General features: G+C 40.0%; 1 protein-coding gene across 10 annotated transcripts in view; it reads left to right on the top strand.

Annotated features, from left to right (window-relative positions):
* The window catches only part of NCOA2 (nuclear receptor coactivator 2), a 283,681-nt gene that overhangs the window by 218,166 nt on the left and 49,314 nt on the right, over positions 1–16,201 (top strand). For all 10 annotated transcript variants that reach the window (XM_043483406.1, XM_043483409.1, XM_043483411.1 and 7 more), the window contains 5 exons: positions 5,785–5,888; positions 10,258–10,435; positions 12,789–12,977; positions 15,574–15,675; positions 15,972–16,115. In XM_043483406.1, coding sequence (XP_043339341.1) covers positions 5,785–5,888; positions 10,258–10,435; positions 12,789–12,977; positions 15,574–15,675; positions 15,972–16,115 — 717 coding nt within the window. The remainder of the gene's footprint in view (positions 1–5,784; positions 5,889–10,257; positions 10,436–12,788; positions 12,978–15,573; positions 15,676–15,971; positions 16,116–16,201) is intronic.

Raw genomic sequence — 16,201 nt, 5'->3', positions numbered from 1 at the left:
ATGTCAGGGCATCCAAACATGGGCAGTGTTCAAATATTCTCTGTGCATAGATGTAAAAATACTCCATGGGTTATTTTTCAGGTTATATATTTTTCAGAGTGAATCACTGATAACTTGTTTCAGTTCTGACTTTTTAAAGATAATTTCCACAAGTTTTCCATGGCTTCTTCAGATGATTTTTTTTTTTTAATTTTTTTATGTATTTATGACATGTGGAATCTTAGTTCCCTGACCAGGGATAGAACCCACATACCCTGCATTGGAATCGTGGAGTCTTAACCACTGGACAACCAGCAAAGTCCCATATTCAGATGATTTTTTTTGAGAGAGAAAAAGAAAGAGCGTAAACCTCTTAAATAATAACCATATCACCATGTCCCTCTAATGGGCAGACATTAAATAGCACTTAGGTTTCTAAGTCATTGGTGGTTGTCGCTGCTGCTGCTGCTGCTGGAATTAGAGCAATTATGTGACTGTCCCCTGGGCCATGGCTGCCGTCCCTGTGAGAGGCAGGAATCTGTTCTGGCCATATTTTCCAGAAAGGCCCTGGGAGTGCATGTTCTCAGTTCAGTTGCCTAATTAACAAGTAGATGAGACCTTCTAATGTTATAAGATTCACTAAGTTACCCAAAATCAATGAATGATGTTCTCTAAGAATATGTAAAGGTCTTTAAGAAACATACACACATCACTTCATACTTTAAAAATAGCTATATATGCTTTTTTTTCCCAAGGATAAATAAATTTTTTGCTAGAATCAGTTTCTGTGTGTTTCTGTTCTCACCAGGAAATTTAAATTTTACTTTGTATTTGCAAATCATTTAAATATCTAGAGATTAAACGCTTCCCTACTCACCTTTCCTTTTGTTCTGAGAGAAAGCACAAGTAATAATTACTTATGAAGAAAAGCGTATGGAATATAATATTAATGATTTTCTCCCAGTTTGTGGTATGACTCATCTTAACACAGTCCCTAAAGAGATGGGGTTTGTTCTTTGCTTTGAAACTGGAAATCTAATTAATTGATATTGGATTTCTAGAGTGCCGGTGAAGGGAGGAAGGATGGGCTTGCTCTTGGAGCAGCCCCCCCAGGAGGGAGGGTCAGTAGCAGAAAGATGACAGCCGCAGCCTTGGACAGTCTCTTTAATCAGAGCTTTGCATTTGTAACATGGGGCTACTACAAAGACCTAAAGCTATTTCATGGCATTTTTGTCTTTAGCGGGGTGAGGAAGAAAAGGACAGACTTACTGTTTTCATTGTCACTCTCTCAGGTCATATTCTTTACCTAAAAAGAACAACCTTAATAGTCAAAGTGCAGAAGAACTGGAGAGCAGGGCACGGAGGAGAAAGCTTTTTGTAGGCTCTGAAAATTCAGTTTTATCATCTCTTTTTTCAGTGTAAGAGTTCCACCTGTAATAATGAGATTTCATAAGGTTTTGATCATTTGAAATGATTTGGGATGATCTTTCAGTAAACTGTGGAGTTTACTGAAGGATATTTTTGTAACAATATATTTTTATGGTTAATGGATGCAAAATATAGAAAAGTAAATATAATTTGTGACCACTGAGAAAACTGCCTAATTTAAAAATATTAAATAGTATGTTTTAGTATAGTAATGGCTGTTCTTACAGAAGTATAAATATATCTAAGGATTTAAGCTTATTTATATCTAGGACATAAAAATAGCATACTCATTCTTGAAATGCTCCCACAAAATACCAATGTATGTCTGGGTAACATGACAAGATACCTCAAAGGAGTTTTTTTCTTCCTCCTATTTGACTATAAAGCCCAAATGAACTTTGTACAGAGGTGGTAATTACTTCATGAAAAGTACCCAAATAATATAAATTCATGGCCAGTTTAAGTTAGATTCAGATTACCTTGGTAAAGCCATAGTTCTGTGTATTTTCTATCACTTCATACTATTGAGATTTTAATATTGAGAAGTTGCCAGAGCACAAATCTAATACAGCATTGAATAGATGACAAGTTAACAAAAAATAAAAATAAATATGTATAGATCTTCAGTGAGGACAGGCATAAAGGACCCTACATTCTTTACCCTTTTTTTCTTATTTACTTATTCTATGAGTAGTGAACAGTTCCCATTCTCTGAGTAAATATATGAATGGCATTGTGTGAACATTGAACATTTTAAAAGTTCTCTTGCAGATACTCAGTGGCCTCATCTGGAATTTTCTTTGCCTGCACACTAACATAATTTCAGATTGACCTTGGGAAATTTTTTGTTGTTTTCCTCCTGAGTCCGGGATTCCTAAAATTCCAGCTTAGACAAATTGTTGGCCATCATTCCTGAACACTGGTTTCAGAGGCCAGGCTGAGATTTCCCCCGGAACAGATGCCACACATCCGTTGCTTTTGCCATGCACTCACGTAACCCACAGAATCCAACACCACTACAGGGGATGTGAAGTATTTTCATCTCTGTCCAGCCTTTTTTTTTAAAAAAAAAAAAAAAAAATCTCTTTTTTGAATTTAAAGTTAGTTCCTCACTGTACAGCCCTAAGTTCTCATTTGACTCAGTAGATGCCCCCTACCCCCTGCCCCCAGCAAGATATATCCTCTCATCCCACAAGGACCCTTCATCCCACCTGGACCGCGAGCATGACTGAACACATAGCAGGACACCAAGACACATGGACAGCATTCCTGGCCGGTTTTCCTCATGCCAGCCCTGCATTCTCTGTGAGCGCCTGTTCACTGCTGCTTTTCTCCTTCCAGAAATGTATCAGATGAATGTTAGAAAGAGGGAAAGAATGACATGGTTGATGACTGCAGTTTTTTAGGGTGATAATTATTTTATATCCAGGCTTTCCAGTAGATCCAAAACACATGTTTTGCCCCCTCTGAATCATCTCTTACATTAAATTTTAGGCCCTTAACCTAAATTATGATCTGTAGATTCCTAAAGATGAAAGAAAATGATAATCTCATGCTCTGTATTTTCTGATAAGCATCAAAAATTCAGTGCCTGAACAAATTGCTAGAACATTTGGAATACTCCAGTCTGAAAGTCTGTCACTGTTTAGGAACCTGCATGATTGAGTTTTTCCAAGTTTGAATTTTTTAATTCCACAAAATACTGAATGGATTCAGGAAACTTTGGGGTCTTCAGCATGATAATCAGATCCTCAAAATGTAAATATCTCACAAAGTATATTGATTGTCTCTGAAAGACTTGGGAAATAAGATACACGGAGGTAATATATAATTCAAGGATTATTGGCAATGTTTTATAACAACTTGAAGTGGACTATGATGTATTAAAATGTTGAATCACTTTATTGCACACCAGAAACTGAATTAATATTGTATATCAACTGTTCTTCAGGTTTTTTTTACCAAAGGACTTGGAAATGGATTATCAGAAACATTGTCATTTTGTATTATTTTGCCCTAAAATGAGGCTGAGGATTACTCAGTCTGCACAGTTTTAACACTCCTACACCTGAATGCCACCACATTGAAGACAAAAAGTAAATAAAAGGGAATGCACAGACATTTATAATATCTATTACATGACTTTTGCGATTCAGTAGTCATGAAACTCAGGGATCCTTTAGGCCTAAACCTGCAGAGACTTCACAGGGCAGGGCTGCTAAATCAGAGGAAAAGTAGGTGAAGCAGCAGCTGACGGTGGCTGTCCTGTCCCTGGACTGATGTGGGGAAGGGAGCAGAAACTGAAGAGAAATATACAGCTTCTCAGAGTGAACTGGGGGTGGGGGGAGTATGCCCCAATATGTATTTACTTGGGGGTTATTTGGCAATGAAAAAATTTCTGGGAAAAATGGGGAAGGGGGAAGAGGAGTGCCTGAGATCCCGCCTGCCCTAGGTGAGAATGACTGAAGCACTGGGCTGAGACCAAGCCAGCAGCTAGGGCGAGGGACCTACAGTCGACAGCTGGGGAGGGCAGCAAGGAAGGATGAAGGGAGGACTAGCACATCCTCACATGCTGAGTTATAAAGGCTATTAGACAAGTCACAGCTCTATTTATAGCCGGTCACAATTATTCAGATCTAAGCAGGTGAATCAGGAATGTCGCAGAGTCACTGAGAAAACAGATACTCCCTGCTTCTAACCTCTGCCTTTGGAACTCAGTCAGGAGCAGCTAATAAAGACAGATATGCTAGTAGTAAGTTGTATTTGTAAGCTACTTTATGGGTTTTTTGTTTTGTTTTTCCTTGTTTTTAGCTGTCCTGCACGACAGGTGGGATCTTAATTCCCCAGCCAGGAATTGAACCCATACCCCCTGCATGGGAGGCTCGGAGTCTTAAACACTGGAACACTAGGGAAGGCCCTTACTTTCTGGTTTTTAAAGTGTGTTTTACATATCCCATTTACTCCTGTCACAGCCCATGAAGCAAGAAGGCAGGAACTGAGGCCTCCAAAAGTTGAAGTGACATGCTCTGACTTGTACTAGTGGCTGAGCTGAGACTTGAACTACACAGGCCCTCTTCCCTTTTCCACTGATACATATGCATGTGGAAGATTTTCACCAAGATTTAGAGGGCCTGCATAATTCCTAATTATTTTCTATAGGCTCCCAGGTACAAATTAAGCTTTACAGGCTTTCACAAATACTGTGTAAAATCTTCTGTTACAAAAAAAAAAGAAGCAGGGCCTGCTAAGTTCATGAAAGCAAGTTGATTCTGAGTACTGAATTGATTTACAGTTTCCTGTGGTTCAGTCTCTCAGTCGTGTCCGACTCTTTGTGACCCCATGGACTGCAGCACACCAGGCTTCCCTATCCTTCATGTCCTTCACTGTCTCCCAGAGTCTGCTCAGACTCATGTGCATTGAGTCGGTGATGCCATCCAACCATCTCATCCTCACAGTTTTCTTGACTTGCATTTAATTACAGTGATAACATGCAGTGTAAACAAGGCTATAATTTATTCCAGGACAAATAATTGGCACATTGTGTTGTGTTGTTTTCTAGCAAATTGTTGAGATGTATCTTGTTATGCTTTAAACTTTTCTTGGTGTTCTCGAAATAACCCATTTGCATATACATTGATGACTGTGCATCTGTTTCTTCCACGAGCCTTTTCCATGACGGAATGTCTTCCCAGGCCTGGTGGGAAGTTGCTTTGCCCGTTTGAGTCCAGGAGCCCAGGCTACGCATCTCTGAACTAGATGAAAGGGCTGCCATCGAAATTCTCCGAGTGCCTGATAGGGTGTCTCACTCTCTGCCTCATGTCGTTAAGCACCTTCCTCCAGACAGGGGCCAGTCTTTCTGGTTATTCTAAATGAGAAGGTGACAAGAGGTGGGACAGTCCAAAAGCCACAGGAGCATCTTGTGGAAGCAGCAACAGTGGTCAGGACTCATTTTTATTCCTTCAGACATATCTCTGATTTCTCTCCTGAAGCCTGAACTACAGGCTCCCGGTCAGTCATACCTGCCTGGGGAGTCTGCAGAAAGCCCTAATTGTGCTGCAGCATATAACAGTTTTGCAGTCTTTAAAAAAAAAAAAAAAATGCTTGCTGGGGACTGGCATGAAACCTCTAAACTCATTTTATCGGCAGCCTAAAAGGGGCTCTGAGCCACAGGTCCTGGAGGTGAAAAGTTAATGTTCTAGCTCCCACTTCCAGCAGTTTCTCCTGTGCCATGGCAGCGGGGATGTTCTCTAACTCTTTACAGTCTGATTTGATCCTGCTGAAGATTTTTTTTTTTTAAGTCATAACAATAAAAATGTTCTTGTGTCACTCTGTCCTTGAAATAGCACACTGGTTAATTCACACTCGTGTTTGTTGCAGAGAAAGCAGCAGCTGCCAACATCGATGAAGTGCAGAAGTCAGACGTATCGTCCACGGGGCAGGGGGTCATTGACAAGGATGCGCTGGGGCCAATGATGCTGGAGGTATTTCACCCTGCTGTTGATCTTCCCAGTATTCTGTTTAATCTTTCAGTGAATGCTGCTCTATTTAAAATGGACCACCAATAAGGTCCTACTGTATAGCACAGGGAACTCTACTCAGTGTTATGGGACAGCCTGCATGGAGGGGAATTTGAGGGAGAGAACGGACACATGTATACGTATGGCTGAGTCCCTTGGCTGTCCACCTGAAACTTATCACAGCATCGTTAATTAGCTAAACTCCAATCTCAAATAAATAGTTTAAAAAAAAAACCAAAATTCATTTTTAAGTGAATATAATTTAAGGCTAATCCACATTTACTTTTCACTCTTAAGATGGAAGTACTACTGACCTCTTGAGCTCACTAATATGTATCTAAAATTTACTCCTGGTTCCAGCTTACATACCTTTCAAACTGATAATGTAGAATTAAATTATAACTAGATTAGAATATAAATTTGACCAACTTTAAGTGCTAGTTGAGCATTCATTTCACAAGCACTCATTTTCAGAAGTCCTGTTAAATTCTGTGATATATTGTGTTTTGAAATGTTGCCAGAATTCTTAGATTTTCACCTGTGCAAGTACAGATACTTATGTGTACAGGCTAAAATTTGAGGACCAAATAGAGGTTTACACTTTTTATTTATGCTACATGAATCTAGATTATTGGTTTCATAAAGACAAAAATTGAAGTAATATTCAGAACTTTTAAGATAAGCATCACTGCAATGGGTGGCCTTAACTGCCATTTCTTTTTGAGAGGGGCCAACTTTTTTTTAATTGGAGTATAATATGTAATTGTTTTACAGTGTTGTGTTCATTTCTGCTGTACAACAGTGTGAATCAGCTGTGAGATTGCATATATCTCCTCCTCTTGATTAACTGCCATTTCTTTATTAACTTTAGGAATCTTCCTGACCAGACTACTATCTAGAATTTGTTAAGTCCCACTTTCTTATTTTATTAACCCAGTACAGTATTAAGCATCAAATTCTTTGCTGTACCTATTCCAAAATTAAAATTCTGGATGTAGGCTATGGTAAGATGAGGGGGAAGAAATGTCAGTGAATATATAACAAGAAGCAGAGGAGCCCTGAGACATAAATTATGTCAGTTCTCAGGATAATTTACTCTGCTGATGATATGATGAGATTGAAAATTATCACATGGCCAGAAGGTTTGCAGCATTGCCGTTGTAGAATTGCTTCACTGGCAGCCACCGCACATACAGAAGAAATTAGGATTTTTAAAGCAAAGATAACCAGTTGGCGCATAAGATGATTTTTATTTTTAGAAAGTCTAATTCTGTGAAAATCTACTGTATAATGGGGCTAGGGAGACACAGAAAAAAATGTAAAGATTGTCTGACCCAGTCTTTATTTTTAGAGACGACAAAATTCAACCCTTGGGGCTACCCTGCTGGCCAAAAGACTTTAAAGGACCCTATGTTGGGCCCTGCTTATTTCTCTTTTATCACTGGCTTGAAAACATGTAATAACAATTTTTAGAGAAAAAGCAAAAACACACTTAACCTGATTTTCCAGAGCTGACAAGGCACTGGAAGGCCAGAGAGTGCTGCTTCCTACTTGGTTCTTAGAAGCAGCTGAGAAAACCCTTAACTAGGCGGACTCTTAGAATTCGATGAAAGAACTGGAAACAAAATTCATTTGGAAATGATGGGGAATTGTAATTATTACAGTTAGGAAAATCCCATATACCTGTGTTTATTACTTACATTGGGGGTGACTTAAAGTAGGGTGGAAGCTCTTGGGAAGATTTTCAAGGCTTCTAAAAAGAGATGCTGGCAGTAATCACAAGGCTATGACTCAAACTCTTTGAGAGCAAGCTCATTAATTGCAGAAATCAGATTGCTAGATGTCAACGAATCTTATCTCATAAGATCAAATCCACATTTTCACTGTTGCAAAATAGTCTTCTGAGAATTCAGTGCATTGAGCAAACACCTGTATAGCAGGACTTCAGTGCTAAATATGTGAGAGGTAATGCTTTGAATCTAGAGACTTAAGGTTTGAATTTGCATCTTTTCCCTGTTAACATGTAATAATTTAAACAGAGAAAACTTGCTCTCATTGAGCCATTCTAGGCATAGATGCACACTCATACTTACATCATAGCATAGTAGTTGCTAGGCAACAAAACTAAATGTCAGTTTTTTTTTTTCATCAGAGCATATCATAGTGAGCTTTAAGAAAACAAATAGTTTTAAAAGGTGAATGAATTTCATCTTTCCATTATATCTTTACCATTGTATAAAGCAGTAGGAAGCCACATGCACATCCAAAAGTGACCCATAGATAATATTATCATGACAATCCCTGTTCAAGGTATGTTTAAAGCTGTGAGTTTAAAAGAACACTTAGTACATAACTAATCAACTGATTTACTTCTTGACCTCCCTCCCTACATACCCCATATACACATGCGCACATACTTACACAAGGTTTCCAACAGTTGGTGCCAACCTATCATGGAAAGCTATTTACACAATCTTGCTTTGGCTTGCACACCAATGGGAACATCACAGCGAACATTTAAGAAGAGCTTAAAACAAAATGGTGTCTGTATATATGTATATACGTGTGTGTGTGTATACATATACATGTGTATATATATACACATACATACATATATGTATATATTTTAAGAACTTTTCATTGTTGCCTTATGGTCAGTTCTAATTTGAGACAGTGCATAGTTTTGTCATGAAAATAGAATTAAAGATGAAATATTTCAAAGAAAGCTCACAGAATAAGAGCCTGTTAAATAATAACTTAAGGAAAAAGCAAACTAGAGGAAAAAGTAAAACACTATGCCCCATTCATGCACATTGTTATATTGGTGTGTCCATGAAACATCCATGTGAAAAACTAGAAATACACAGCCTGAAGAAACTGGCATGAACTGGGTGGACCCCTTGGCCCTGATCCAAGGAATGCCTGGTCACTATCAAGCCTCATCCAGCCCTAATCGCTCCCTGATCCATGAAACAGCTCTGACAAATGCAGATCAAAAAGGGAAAGGAGGCAGAACTAAGAGAAACTCACTGAGCGCCCAGACTTTGCATTGTCCAGGCGACCGTGACAAGAAGGCGCTCTGGGTCAACGCTGGGGGAGAGCTCTGTGCCTCCTGGGAATCAAAGCACAAGCTTTGGAGTCAGTCCACCCGGATTTGCATCCCAGCTCTGGTTGCAAGAGCTTGGGCAAATCACTTACCCTCTTTGAGTCTCAGTTTTTCCTTCTTCTGTAAATTGGCAAAGGGAGAACATTCCTTCCAGGATTGTGAATGTTAAAATGACACAGTGGTAAATTCCCTCACAATCCAATGGTTAGGACCCTGCGCTCTCACTGCAAAGGGCCCCAGGTTTGCTCACTGGTCAGGGAACTAAAATTCCACAAGCTGCACAGCACGGCCAAAAAAATAAAAAAGTAAAAATGACACAGTGTGTTTAAGGCTCAGTAAATGTGTCGATATCTACTATCATGTCCTGAAATGATCCTCCGCCCTTCGTCTCCTTCCCTAATCTGTTTCGGAACGATAGCAAAGTGAACCATGCACCCATCACAGGAAAAATGCTCCTGCTCTCCAGTGATTTAGGAACCTATGTCTTAACAACTTGGAGAGTAAAGAAATACAGCCAGGCACAATTAGTTAACTTTCTTTCCCTCAGTGTTAGAAACTTAAACCCCAAGGCCCTGTGTAGTCTCAGCCTGAGGTCCCCAGGAAGACAGGTTTGTCACATCAGAGACATACTTCCCAGAACCTTCCCCCACTGACACCAGACAATAAGGGATTGATGTTGCTTCAAAAGGTCTGAGATCATTTTCAATTATTTTCATTTAAGACTTGGCAGCTTAGCAAAATTTTCTGATTTTTTTTCCCTTGACATTTATCCTTAAACTGTGGGAAATTATCAGTAACTTCTCCCTCGGATTGTATTCCACGAGTAATTATACCAAAGGAAAGTAATAGCTCTGAACTGGATCAGTAACATACGAGTTGTTCTCCGCCTTGTGGAGTACATCCATCTCATTCAGAAAATACAGATAAATGCCTGCATACTCTTAACGTGGCAGTAATTATCTCCTGATAAAGTAACAGGGTGAGTGTTTGTCATTTAGTTTATGACAAGAAATCCTGATGTAGGCTCTGTCCCACTTTCTAAGATGGAATCATCTCACCAAGAAAAATGTGTTCGTTGTTTCTGAATGCGAAGAGAGGGGGGAGAGAGATCTCTTTTCTTCTCCATGAGTGCATCATGTTTCTCTTAAAAGGACCGTTCCCTTCTTAACAGTTGCACGTGACCTTCCGCTGCAGTCTTTCTAACACAGTTTGTGCCTCTTCCCGTAGGCCCTTGATGGGTTCTTCTTTGTAGTGAACCTGGAAGGCAACGTTGTGTTTGTTTCAGAGAATGTGACACAGTACCTAAGGTATAACCAGGAAGAGCTGATGAACAAAAGTGTCTATAGCGTTCTGCACGTTGGGGACCACACCGAATTCGTCAAAAACCTGCTGCCAAAGTCCATAGGTAAATGAATGTCCTCTGGGTCTCTCCTCACCACCCCACACCACCCCCGCCCCCACACGCACGTCGTCTTGGCCAGCAGGAGGTGAAACAGAACTCTCTTACGTCTGTCGGGGATAACAGTAACTGTTTTAAGAGATGCTTGTGTTAAATTTTTTACGCTTAGAAGTCATGGAGAAAAGGCCATCTGTAGATATTGGTCTATGAATGATCGTTTTGACCCTATATTTAAAGTAAGTGAAAGGACTTCATATGGAAAGCAGTCATATGGCAACTATTTTCATGGGGTTTGTTTGGTGGGTTTTTTCAAGACAGTGCCCAATTGCCTCCCACCCTATCCAGTGCCAGCCGACTCTGTTTTGTCCTTTTTCTCCATGACCACTTAAGAAGTAGAAGGTCACGAGAAGCTTGAGATTGAGTTTATTTTGAGTCCCGGCTTGTGAAGAGTATGATGTGGGTGTATACAACGTTCTAAAAATAAAATGTGAAGGAACAAGTGGCGTGTCGCGGTTCGGATGCTCTCAGCCTGGGAGCCCGAAATGGGCTCTTTGGCTTCACAGACCCTCCAGTGGCTCTGCAGGGAACCTGGCCACGCACTGCCTCCTTCCCCACCCACTGCTGCCCCTTCCTGCCCTCCTCATCTTGACCTGGAGATGCTGCCCAAAAGTGTCCATGATCATAAAGGGCCATATTTTAAAGTGGGTGATTCACTGCATGGGCCCACCTCAATGGCTGCTTGGGGAGCATAACTGTTCCCACTCACTCAGTGCTCTTTTTTAATATTCTCACTTAAGCTGATGATGCTAAGAACATCTTCATGGCTAAAAAGAGGTGCATATTTTAGTAGAGAATAAAGTCAAGTCCTGAGTTAGCAAATATTTTTGTTCCTTTTCTTAAAACTGTTTATACTAGCTGGTCTCATTGTCACCACAGTAAATAGGAAAAGGTCCTTTCACATTCCATTATGGCTAGCTTTTCTTTTAATAGGATAACCCTTTGTTTAAAGTGACTGCAACAGTAATACAAAATGTGAGATCCTTTTATTATATTCTCTAGTAAATGAATAAGAAAATGGGATTTCTTATTTCAAATAGCTAGTATTTTCAAATCTCTTCAGTAATGTTATGACTTCATCAAAGGACCTGTACTTGTTAATTCACTATTATTATTCACTTGTCTAAAGAGCTCTCTGCCTGACTTTATATTGTATTTTTTTTATACTTTCAAATTATTATTAACCTGAGTTAATAAGAGGTCTTTTTTTCTTTGATTATTCTATGTAGTCTCCTTTATGTAAATAAGCTTTTAAGAATACTGACGGTAAAATAAACTTTTCAGATGTCTATATAAAGCTAGCTGTGGTTCCTTCAGTAAAGCAGTTTCTTGCAGTTAACTTGGTATTTCCTTTTTCTCTCCAGGATTTGTTTCCTTCTTTCAGCCTCTGCAGCCCAGTGTCTGTGGGGTTAGCATTGTGGGACCTAACTGGTCTTTCAGATGTTTTCTAGCTAGTGACTTTTGAGAGTGCTTTGCTTATCTTATGACTAGCTCTTTTTTATTTCTCTTTTTGGTTTCTCTAATGCATCTCAAAAATTTAAAAAAAGAGATGTCTTTCTTCTCATCCATCATCTTTGTCTTGAATTAATATATATGTTTAATATATTGGTATTAAATTCCTAAGTATTGATAAGAAAATAGAAGATACAGTATAGTAGTATTTCATTGAAAAGGAATAAATGACATTAGCAGTGTATTCTCAAGATTATTTCAGTCTTAATGAAGAAATATACATGAAGGAAAAAAGGATACAGCCCAATTACAGATGATACTCCTAAAATTTTGGTGAAGTTTTAGGGAAGAGGGATCAGTAAGAAGCAGCAGTGTGAGATGCCTAGAGTTGCTGGTTACATAACTAGCGGACCTCAAGCCTTGGAGCAGGAGTACATGTGGGTAGGAGACATGGAGAAGTCCTCACCTTTTAGATGAGGTAGCAGGTGCAGAGACAGGTCCATGTGGGACCGGGTATGGACAGTGGTGGGGGCAGATCTTGTGCTCAGCAACATGAAAGGTCCAGCTGGATGGGTAAGAGGGAGCTGGTTAGAAATCAGGGCCTGAACTTGAAGGGAAAGAGTCTGGATGAAGAGTAAGCAGTATGAAAGACATTTGAGATTCCCACGAAGTTTCCCAAGAATTCACCCAGTCATTCTTCCCCTATAGATTTTGAAGTTACTTAGAAAAGTGTAAACACTATATAAAAGTAAAATCACTGCGTGTTTCCTACACCGTTTTGATAACTTGGCAGAAGCCAGTCTAATGCTAGTTTGTTTACCCTGTTGGGTTGCTCTTGCCTTTTGCTCAGTGAACGGGGGAGCTTGGTCCGGCGAACCTCCCAGGCGGAACAGCCATACTTTCAACTGTCGGATGCTGGTAAAACCTTTACCTGAGTCAGAAGAGGAAGGTCATGATAACCAGGAAGCACATCAGAAATATGAAACTATGCAGTGCTTTGCTGTCTCTCAACCAAAGTCCATCAAAGAAGAAGGAGAAGGTAGGGGCCACTTCTCTAAGATACGTTAATATCATGCATTCCTGTGCTACTTCTTTCACACTTAAATCTGAAACTAGAGGCCACACAAAGGAAAATTTAGAGGCAGTTCCTTTGTTCTTTTCACCTACTTAACAATTCTTGTGATCAATTTAATTATCAAGTCTTTAAAACAGCACTATCCAATAGAATTTTCTGTGATGATGGCAGTGTTATGTATCTTCAATGTCCAGCCCAACCACTGCTAGCCACAGGTAGCTGTTGAGAATCTGAAATGTCAATAATGCAACTGGGGACCAAATTGTCTGTTTTGTTAAGTCTTCATTTAAATACCCGCCGTGTGGCTAGTAGCTACCCTGCCAGAGCAATTCCACTAGTATTGAACCTCTCAGGGATCCTATGTATCTCTGAACATCTGCAGCAAGGTCCAAGCCACACCTTGGAAAATACCCACAATACAAAGAACATCTGTTGTATACTTGCAAGGGATTAATGAATTTTCTGTGGTCTGTCTATGGATGCTGCATCCAGAATAAGAGAGGATGGAGATGGGAGCGGGAGAGGGAGAAGAGTTCCAAACTGTAAGCTCTTAGGTGCTTCCCTTTAAAGAGATACTGATATAGTGTCCACGCCTATGCCTTCTGAGGAGCTTGCTCTACACCTCTGAGACTGTCGCTCTCTATGATATGGGACAGTGCTGAATATGGCCTCCTGTGTGTGTAGCTGAAGGGAAAGAGCCGAGGCCCATCAGTCCGTGGAAACACTGCAGGCCTTGTAATCAGACAGGCCAGCTCCTGCATCAGCTGCGAACCAGCGCTGACTGTGGGCAAGCTTCTCAACCTCTCTGAACACCCACGTAGTCTCTTAACCCATGAAATCAACAATTCCAGTATCACAGTGTAATAAGGATTAAATGAGCATGCCTGGACCATGATTGGCATAGATATTTAATGCCCTTTTCAAAAAATATGTAAGTAATTTTTAATTTAAATTTTATTGGAAAGGAAGTAATTGAGCTGTCACAGATGATACATAGTTTTCAAAGGTAAATTTTTACGTAGAGATGGAATGTCAAGCTGTTTTATTCTCCTGTATGCAACAGAGTAAGTGCTGCTAATTCATCTGTAATATTCTAAAGCCATATTCTATAGCTGAGCTAATTTATGGTTTTGTGCTGTATATGTCAACATGTTTGTCCATTTAAAATCTGATTCCGAATGTTTACATAGTATAACAATAAGAGTAGGGTTTCTGAGCCATGGTGCACTCATGTTCAAGTCCTCGCTTCCCCAAAATTTTGTGATGTTGGGCAAGTTACCGAAACTTCATGCTTTGGCTTCTCCTCTGTTAAGTGGAGATAATGCTAGTGCCTGCCTCATAGAGTTGTTAAGAGGATTAAATGAATCAGTAGCCTATAAAGCAGCTAGAAAGATGTCTATCTCATAGTAACTGCTCAAAAATTTAGCTTTTATTATGTTGAAGATGAGGATTTCATTTATTTTTGTGATACGCACTACTATTGAATATGTTTAAAAACATTCTTTCCCAAATTTAAAATCATAAATCAGTGATATAAGATATGAAGAAACTTTTTTTTAATCAACCTTTTGTCCAGCACTTTTGAAATTGAAAGGGCTTGCAGTGTGCTCTGCATGTTACAAGATAAAATACGTCCTTTCTGATCTCCAGAAGTGAACACAGACACATAAAACAGTTGAAGTAGGGTAAGGAATAAATGCTTAGCATCAGTTGTGTGAAATCCTAGCCATGGCCAAGAAACTAAACTTGAGACACACTGCATTTTCTAGGATTTGTTCTCTGAATCAGAGTCTAGACTCTGTTTATATACTTTGTTTTAAATTGCATATTGCCTGGAGGAGGAAATGGCAACCCACTCCAGTCTTCTTGCCAAGAAAATCCCATGGACAGAGGACCCCAGTGGGCTGCAGTCCATGGGGTAGCGAAAGAGTGGGACACAACTTAGCAACTAACCAACAACGATAAGTTTCATAGCTAATCTTTTGCTTTGGCTCTCTCCTATGACTTCTTGTTCTTGTATTATTCTACAAAGGTCTTTCCTTATCTTTTAAAGTATTAATAAAAGTATCATGCTTTACTTCAAAAATAAATAAATAAATAAATTGCATATTGCCATTGTAGGAGCATCAGCATAGTTCAGGATAAGGTATATCTAGTTTTCCGATATCTTAATGAACCTAAAACTCAAAGAGAAAACCCTTGACAGTTTCAGTTGTCATCATTTGTAGGCTTTATTAAGAATTCAGCAGGTTGTTGCTATCAGCCAGTTAATAAGGGTTCCATTCATTTGCACCACTGGGGAGATGGTTTCAGATGGTCAACTGTAGTATGGCAGATGAGCTTGCATCACGTGTCTTGTGGCTTCAGCAGTTTATCCTCAGCTCCCCATAGCTCAACCTCCCCCAGCTGCTTCCCACTCCAGATGAGGACCAGAGGTACATAGCGTCTCGTTGCTCTCTCCCTTACTGACCTACAAGGTTGTGCTGTCATAAGTGCATTTGATTTTGTTTGAAACACTGCGAAAGGCTCCTATGATAACCATCAATGTATGTGATTGAAGATTTGCAGTCCTGCTTGATTTGTGTGGCTAGAAGAGTTCCCATGAAGGAGAGACCAGCTCTTCCCTCATCAGAAAGTTTCACTACTCGCCAAGATCTCCAAGGTAAATTTTCTCAGCAGAGAAGGGCAAAGAAATCATTCTAGAATACTTACGTGTTTGTCAGCGCAAGGAATGGGTCTAGAAGCTGATAAAGGAGCTGAGCATAGCAGCTGCTGCTGGGGCAGAAGCTGAAGGTGGGGAGGGGAGTGGGGGGACACTTCTTCTCACCTTCTACCCTCCTGGTCCACGCACTTACACTACCTATTCCTAAAGAAATCAATTTTTATCTTTATAAGATCTAATTATTTCTCTAAAGAATAGATGAGTGCGTAGGTCAAATGCTCGCTGTTGTTTACTAGGCAAGATCACGTCCCTGGACACCAGCACCATGCGGGCCGCCATGAAGCCAGGCTGGGAGGACCTGGTGAGGAGGTGCATCCAGAAGTTCCACGCGCAGCACGAAGGCGAGGCTGTGTCTTACGCAAAGAGGCATCATCACGAAGGTAATGGTCTCTTAGTGATACTCTTCTTGAAGTTCGTCTTGCTGACTTAGCCCTTCTCATAAGCGCGCCGTCTGCAGCAGTGATTC

Source organism: Cervus canadensis, chromosome 12, assembly GCF_019320065.1.
Source record: "Cervus canadensis isolate Bull #8, Minnesota chromosome 12, ASM1932006v1, whole genome shotgun sequence".
In the NCBI taxonomy this organism is placed as follows: Eukaryota; Metazoa; Chordata; class Mammalia; order Artiodactyla; family Cervidae; genus Cervus; species Cervus canadensis.
This window is presented reverse-complemented; position numbering and strand designations above follow the sequence as displayed.